Source organism: Candoia aspera, chromosome 3 (genome assembly GCF_035149785.1).
Source record: "Candoia aspera isolate rCanAsp1 chromosome 3, rCanAsp1.hap2, whole genome shotgun sequence".
Lineage (NCBI taxonomy): Eukaryota > Metazoa > Chordata > Lepidosauria > Squamata > Boidae > Candoia > Candoia aspera.
In genome coordinates this window covers 34,089,204-34,097,872 of record NC_086155.1, presented here as the reverse complement: position 1 = coordinate 34,097,872, position 8,669 = coordinate 34,089,204, and the positions used below count along the sequence as shown (strand labels likewise).

General features: G+C 39.2%; 1 protein-coding gene across 1 annotated transcript; it reads left to right on the top strand.

Moving 5' to 3' along the window:
• The first annotated feature begins 401 nt into the window (after positions 1-401).
• LOC134493072 (alpha-1,6-mannosyl-glycoprotein 4-beta-N-acetylglucosaminyltransferase-like) lies at positions 402-7,988 on the top strand. The gene is given in 5 exon segments (XM_063297328.1): positions 402-1,236; positions 3,126-3,273; positions 5,427-6,128; positions 6,131-6,221; positions 6,223-7,988. Coding segments are annotated over 5 exon segments (1,431 nt in total). The 5' UTR covers positions 402-1,080; the 3' UTR covers positions 6,557-7,988.
• The last annotated feature ends 681 nt before the right edge of the window (positions 7,989-8,669 follow it).

The following is an 8,669-nucleotide window of genomic DNA, read 5'->3' as shown; positions in this document are numbered from 1 at the left end:
CATCTACACTTTACTGATACAACTAACTAATTTCAGAATATTTGCTCCCAAATATAACAATTGCATTTCTTTCCTGTCCCATACTCTGCACAGTGCTTAACATTGGGCACAAATAATTACTGCAAAGATGTTGGAAAAGTGCAAGTTATGTCTATGGAAAGTTCAGAAACAAGGAAGTGTGGGGAAAGGAATAATAGTGCAAGTAGCCTGAAGAACAGAATGTTATGGGGAGATATAATTTCTAATTTGAAAGGGTTGTCAGATAGAAAAGAAAGCACATTTATTATCTAGCCAATGGACAGGAAAAGTACAGCAGTAGATTTCAACTGAACATGTGGAGAAGTGTGTTAGGATTCCAACTCCTAGCCAATCCTGAGCCTTCCAGCTCTAACATTATATGATATCCAATAGGCAAGATTAGATTAACAGTATTATGAACTGAGAAGACTGGTAATTTGAAATCTCACTAGCAGAGCCATTTTTTCAAGAATTCCCCAGTAAAATATACTTATGAAAGTTTGCCCAGCCAGACTAAACCTCCTGACATACCCTTGTAAATCTGAGGCCTCCTCCCAAGGCCTTCTCCACTCAGGGCCGCCCTGGATTTAAGAGCTTGCCAGGGCCTGGCGATAATCTCTAGAAACTCAATGAACATTCAGGAGCTAGCAGCAGAAGAGGCAAGGATCAGGCTTGGATAAATAATCTGCTTTTATTGTAGATGCAAGAAGCCCTTGTATTTTGAAGGAAATATGTTAGCAGCTTCTCAGTAGACTTCTTGGCACTTCCACTAATATTAAACTGCCTGACAAGGCTGTCAATAAAATCTCATATTGGACTCTTGAGTCATTTTTACATTTCCCAACTTCTTTATTAACTGTACTTTTTATACTACTTGTAAAGATAAGTGTTTCCATATACAACTGACTGATGTTAAGCTCTTAGGACCTGATACAGCTCCAGTAGATTTGTTGGTGATACAATTAGTGTCTGACACAGACATCACTGTGGTGTGTATGGACACTGAGAAGATGTTTATGATACTACTCTTAATTATTTTCCAGATGACAGGGTGAGAACTGAATGCCTGCAGATGCACTAGCCTCTGGCACATTCCTTCCCAAAGTGTTAGTTGTCATGAGGTGTTCCCTGAAACGTTCACTTGCAACAGCCATTTCTCTCCTTGTGTTCCTACTCATCATTAATCTGGCTTCTTGGCCCCACAAAGATCTTGAGATGGTGAGTGTAACTTAACACATTTGCTTCATATGAGAAGGGAGGGAGGGAGGGAGGGATGATTACATCCATTATGTTGAATTCCTGCTCTGTTAGAAGTCCCAAAATTCCTTCATAAATTTTGAATATTCCCTTGAAACTGTTTTAACTAAATTATGTTCTCTCTTGGATTCAAGTTATCTCTTTATTTTCATGCTGACTTATCTACTGTTTTGTGGGTAAGTATGGGGATAGAGATAAACAGCCCTGAAAGGAGCAGCCCCTTGTTAAAATGTTTTTGGCAGAAAATCAAGCAGAATGTCAATGCCAATCAGTGCAAAGGAATAAATGATGGAATTGGCAATTTGCTGCCTAGCGTTCTCCTGACACTCTGCTGTCTGAGGTTAGGAAAGCACAATGTAGGGTTGTACTGTTTTCTTAAGGACCTGGAGTCCCATCCAGTTTGTTGCCACTATGGGAAGACAGGTCTCTATCCATTTCTTTGAAGTTCATATGTATATCTATACCATTCCATTTTTAGTTAATCTCTTAACTCTTAAAAAAAATAATTACACTAAGTATGCATTATCATTACCCTAAAATGCAGTTTTTTCAGCTAAAAAGTGTGTCACAAAAATTGTGTGTATATGCCTTCAGTTCTTGACTCTGACAACTGCATGGACAAGTCCCTGCAGTTTTCTTGGCAAGGTTTTTCAGAAGTGGTTTGCCATTGCCTGCTTCCTAGGGCTGAGAGAGAGTGATTGGCCCAAGGTCACCCAGCTGGCTTCATGCCTAAGATGGGACTAGAACTCATGGTCTCCCAGTTTCTAGCCTGATGCCTTAATCACTACACCAGACTGGCTCCATAAACACTGGAGATGCAAATATTCAATCAGCAGCTTAGTCTAGAAAATGCAAATCTAGTTGGTTCTATTAAAAATATGGACTGAATGAAATTCTGAAGCACATCTACCTTCTACCTTGCAATGGCAGGAGAAACTCTTTATAATCAGAGGGTGAAGCAGTGGTAAATATCACCACTCATAGGGACTTCTGGCTCCTTATTAGGTCCTGAAATACAATATTAAAATGCATCTCCAATTCCTAAGAAGAGTGTTCTTCCTTCACATACCTGACTAGTCTGATAAAGGAGTCTCATAGTTACATAGTGGCTAATCTGATATTTTATTGGATTACATGGAGGAGCAGTTAGCTGTATTCAGTGGGATGGAAAGCATTTTTTCCTTTCTCTAAAATGAAATACTCCTGCAGAATGCAGCAAAAAGCATCATCACAGTGCTACGAATCCTGACTCCCCATTTCAGGACTTGGAGGTATTGGGTATACACAGAAAGAAGGAGAACATTGGTCTGTAGTGATATTTTATTTGTAGGGTAGGATGGATAGGTGCCCATATGGAGTCTTCAACTTATAAAGATTTGTCCTCCTTCAGCCTAATTTTAGGTAATTATTTTCTCCCCTAACCCAAACAGAATGAAAACATGGAAAATTTTGATTGGCACCAAGTATGTCTCCACCCCACAAATAAAAAGCAGCAGCAAACACAAGTCTGGTCCTTGACGTTCAGAATGAACCAATGTCCTCCTCCTCCAGATAATCAGATGAGTTAACTCTTTCTTAAAAAAAAAAAAAAGTTATGTCCTTAAGATTTATTAAACTTCTGGAAGCTTAAAGAGTTTTTATGGGCCACTGTTTTATTTTTGGTTGGCCATATTTAGTTTCCAAATCCTAAGACACAGATCTACCTAATTTTCTTATCAGAAAAATAATTGTAGTAAAGCTTGTGATAATGGGAGATGATGACAAGACCCTGCTTTACTGAAATCATTTCATAGAGATAGCTGCCGTACTGAATTGATGAAAGTTTATTATTATTGCCTGTTTCTGTGCAGAATGATGTTCAGAAGTGGGCTCGAATGGTGGGTCTGCACCAAATTGTGGCTGACTGGACTGTATATAGCCTTCAAGAAGTTACCAATGCCACCAAAGTCCTGAATATCTCTTATCGCTACCTTGCTGGCATGCCTCCAGTCCAAAAAAGTGAGTACCAGCAAAAGACAGATCAAATAGAGTCAAAACTCATTAGATGTGTGCCCCGAAATCCATGGACCCACCTAGAAGTTCAATTTATGTATCAAACTGTTGTAACAGAAAGGGCATAATGGGCTGAATACTGTAGCTACAAAGATAAGTGGAGTCTATTTTAGGACATCCAAACAGGCAGGCATTTGTGATGGCTAAGATCTCTAAAGCAAAAACAGATCTCTGTTCTTGCCTTTAATTCAAAAACTACTCTCAGAGAACTGTAGTCTTCATGCTAGTTAGAAGATATATATCTTCTAGAGATCTATAGCTTTTCTGCCCAGTGATAGCCTCATACTGCCACCCAGTGGGGTAATATTGCTGGAGGAGCAGAGTGTATAACTGCAGATCTTTCTTTTTCACTCCTACTTCCAAGTAGAGAAAGAATGGGGCTGTTGCTATTGCTCAGGTCCTCTTCTCGTTCCCTGCGGTTTCAAGGCAGAGGATGCAGTTGGCTGGTGCATCTCATTTCCAGCTCAATGGTTCTTTCACTAATTTGTCTCCCCTGTCTCCTATAGCAATCAGAATTTTAGTTATATCTCACAATAGTTAAGGAGAATAATGGTTGCAAGCAAAGGAACAGGGCATGTACTAAAAGTTATATCTATCGTTCCTTTTTTTTTTTTTTTTGGTTCCTTCGAGTTAGTGTTGACTCCTGGAGACTGCCTGGACAAGTCCCTGAAGTTTTCTTGGCAAGGTTTTTTGGAAGTGGTTTGCCATTGCCTGCTTCCTAGGGCTGAGAGAGAGTGACTGGCCCAAAGTCACCCAGCTGTCTTTGTGCCTAAGGAGAGACCAGAACCCACCATCTCCTGGTTTCTAGTCTAGTGCCTTGACCACTACACCAAACTGGAAGTCTTATATCTTTCCTACTGCCTAAGAAATGTATAAGGAGCAGGGGATGGTCTCTAATTTAAAATGAATCAGCAGTACTTCTGGGTTGTATGTCTATGTTGTGGGCACCTGGCCTACCTGCACTACTGATGGAAACAAGAATGAAGCAGCTACTGATCTATGGTCAGCTTCATCCTCCCTCATCTTTCTGTCCCATGCTTTTCTGTACATTTATTGTGGAGGGGTAATTTTTCCTTCTCCATTTGTTTCTGACTTGACTTTGCCAGAAAATTGTCAGTGTCGTAAACTCAGGGAAATTTTTCAAGGCATTTTAAGGAAATGCACTGATGTTCCGGGTGGCTATAATTATTTTTTCTTGGAATATTCAAAGGAGATCAAGTCAAAATATGAGTTGTTTGAAATTTGCTGATTTATAATATTGCAGGATTCTTGTTTCTGTTAAATGGCCCAGGCTTTCCAATCAGGTGCCATGTATAGATTGCAGGACTTCAATTTCCACATTCCCATAGCAAGCATGATTTATTGGAAAGGTTGAATTAGGCAATCAAATTCCTTTAGAAATGCAAGAAACTAATATAAGAACATAGTAACAACAAAATAAAACCTCTGCTGCATAAGATAGTAAAGTTTTTTTTGAAAACATATAAGAAGGCAGTTTCTCTCCCTTTCTCTTCATTGCCTCCTACCTCTGGACATGGAACTTGTCTAATATTTTAAAATCACTAGAACTAGTTGTTACCACCCCATATAGTAATTTTCATCAGTCCAAAATTACTTTCCTTTGTTTGCTCTGGACCTACTGTCAGTCATTTTTATTTAGTGACCTGGGTTTCTTGTCAATTGATGTATGTACCAGCTATAGTACATATATATATAGTATTTTCCTCCCAAATAATTACCTCTGAACTGAGGTGTCATTTTACCCTCACTAATGAGTAGAAGAAGCAAGAGAGCCAGCTTGGTGTAGTGGTTAAGGCATTAGGCTAGAAACCAGGAGACTGTGAGTTCTAGTCCTGAGTTAGGCACAAAGCCAGCTGGGGGACCTTGGGCCAGTCACCCTCTCTCAGCCCTAGGGAGGAGGCAATGGCAAACCACTTCTGAAAAACCTTGCCAAGAAAACTGCAAGGGCTTGTCCAAGCAGTCTCTGAGAATCGGACACAAGTGAACCAATTAAAAAAAAAAAAGGTACATGACTCTTGATACCCTGGGTACTTGGGCTCAAATTTATAAGATGTATAAGTTTTTGCTTTTTATTGCAGAATTTCTGACATTAGGGCTCTGTTCTGTCAAGCGGAAACGAGAAAGCTATCTCTTGGAAACCCTGACTTCCATCTTTGAGCAATCTTCTCAAAAAGAGTTGAAAGAAATGGTGGTAGTGGTACATTTAACAGATCCAGACCAGGAGTGGAATTCTCAAATGGTGGAGCAAATTGCCATGAGGTTTCCTGCTCAACTTCTTCAGAGATACCTAGTGGTTATCCACACTCCTCTTGAGTATTATCCTCCCTTGGAAGGCTTAAAAAGGAATTTTAATGATGCTGAGGATCGGGTACGCTTTCGATCAAAACAGAATGTTGATTACGCTTACCTCATGAACTTTGCTGCCAACCTCTCCACCTACTACCTCATGATTGAGGATGATGTCCGTTGCTCCAAACACTTCTTCACAGTAATAAAAAATAATCTGGCATCCCAGAAGGGCACCTCTTGGGTCACTCTGGAGTTTTCCAAACTTGGTTACATTGCCAAGCTCTACCACTCTAGTGACCTCCCCCGGCTTACTCGGTTCCTCATGCTCTTTTACCAAGAGATGCCTTGCGATTGGCTTTTTGTGCACTTCCGTCTCCTGCTTACGCAAAAGAAGGAAATTCGTTTCAAGCCATCCCTCTTCCAGCACATTGGCCGCTACTCCTCCTTCCAGGGCACACTAAACAAGCTGAAAGATGAAGACTTTGAAGAGGATCCTCTGAACTCCTTGACAATCCCCCAGCAGACATAGTAACAGACATTGTAACATTGGAGAATTATATATGCAGTAAGATTTACAGTACAGTGGCAGGCCCCTTCTTCTGGCAACTCCTTTACAGTTATCTTTAAGCAGGCTGCCCCCATCTTCTGCATCCAGATCCATCCAGATTCTCAACAGCACCAGGAGAGCTATCTCCAAGAAGGGCTTGTGGCATTGGGCACTCAGAAATTGCATACATGGAAACCAAGTTGTACCAACTATATCCCCATTGGGTACTTTGACCAAGGAAACTTTGACAAGCAGAACCTAGAGAGTAGTACATCCTCTGATCCTGTGTGTGTGCACATTTTGGTAACTAAGAATCAGAGTGAGTCTCTGATCATAAACAGCATAAGCATCTGGATAAAGCCTACATGCTGACTCCATGTGAGTGATCAGGATCTCTCACAGTATAGGAATATTGCTTGTGGACAGATCCTTTCTGGATACAAGAATCCAACATGCAGTAAAAGAAGCCAATTCTGTGTTCTCAGTCATAGTGATGAGATGTTTGTGACCTATTATCTTAGAGCATAAGAGCCCACCAACAATGTTCTTCAAAAAAGGCTACAATTTGCATTATCTGCTGCTTGTCAGGGACCCTCCATCCCCAGTTGGGTGTTCCCTATTTCCAACCTGGGTTATTTTGCACCCAACTTACTTTTCATTCTCCCCTCAACAGGAGAGTTTTGTAGCTCCATATGGAGAAACAACAATAAGATAGGATGCTGAAATAAGCCCAGCTGATAGTATTAGGAACCAGTTGTGTTTCAAAAACAACTTGTGGTGTTTCTGTTGTGTATGCTTAGTATCCCAGGAGGAAAATGTTGATTTTATTTATGGTCAGAAACCAAATTTTGAAAGTAAAAAAATGCACATAAAACAAGTCGAATATACAGAATTGAATGAGGTATATGCATAAATCAAACAAAAAATAATAAAATATTAATAAGGCAGTAACTAACACTAAAAAACTACCATTCTAATCCCCTAAACTATAGACAGTTGACCTAGGCTGGAGTCCATTGGTTTCTGAGGACAATTGCAATGGAGCAGAACCTAGCAACTTTCTCTGACATTTCTGTGGAAATATCCTCCAGTAAGAACTGCACAATCTTGGACTCAGACCAAAGCCCACATCTAGCAAGGGATGGAAGCAGTAAGGTAGATTTCCAGTCCTAATCTAGTGGTCAATGCAACAGGACCATTGTTTCAGTGGCTGAATCCAAGTATATGCAGTGGCAATCTAGATAGGGAATGTTATAGAGCTGCTTCTCCACTGGGTTCATGGATCGAGCATTGAACCTAGGTAACATAAATGCCTTTTTGTTTGAGGGGGAAAGTACTTTAAAAAGTAGTTTGGAAAGATGTAGGTGATGTGATAAAAGTTCCCTGAAGCATAATTCGTAACTTTAGATCTGTTAACTTCTAAGTCAAGATCAAGGATGTGTTCTTTGGCTTCAGAGATAGCTTGTTCCAGATCCATCACTATTAGTGCTTGAGATGAATTGAGAAGCCACAAAAAGAAAAATGATTGGATGTGTGTGTGTGTTTTTTCAATAAGGAATTAAATATATCAATAAGAGCAAGTAGGGCCAATGAATCACTTCCATTGTTTTCATCCTTGCGATGTGGCCCTGCAAGTGACAGTACAAGTGATATCAGTGAGTAACTAACTGCTCACCATAGTTAGATGAAGTAATTTTTTATTGAAGTGCAATCTTTTTTCTAAAGCGATAGGAACAATATCTTGCACTTCAGCACTGCTGAACAAAGATTTATTTTTAGATATTTATTTTTAACAAAATGTGTCTAGACACATTTAATGAATCTAATTTAAAATTATAATTGCATAATATATTTTACATAAAATGCTGACTGATGAATGTAATTAAAACAGCTATCACATAATCTAATGTAGCTTTTCCCAACCTTGGTCCTCCAGAACTCATATCATTCTATAGAGATAATGGCCTTAAAGGACAGGAGGAAGAGCTACGAACAAGATTAAACACGAGGCTTTTAAACTGAGGGCTTTTGCTGATGATTTAGTTTTGATATTACAGGACCCTTTGGATACCTGTGGAATATCTGATGAAGAAACTGAAAGAATTCGGGTCATTGGCAGGTCTTAAAGTAAATAAACAAAGAACAAAAATGTTAATTAAAATATGACATCCAATCAAGAATTGTTGATGGGTAAGACAGATTTCAAGATTGAAAAAAAGGTTATATATTTGGGGGTGATTTTGTCAACTAAGAATAGTATGTTGTTTCAGAATAATTATGTTAAAATTTGGAATGACGTGAAAAATGATTTAAGATGGGAAAAACTATAATTGTCTCTTATGGGGAGAATATCTGTCATTAAGATGAATGTTTTGCCTAGGATGTTGTTTCTTTTTCAGACCATACCAATTTTGTCGACAGATTTACTATGTAAGCAATGGCAGAGAGATATTTTGAAATTTATTTGGCAAGGCAAGAAACCAAG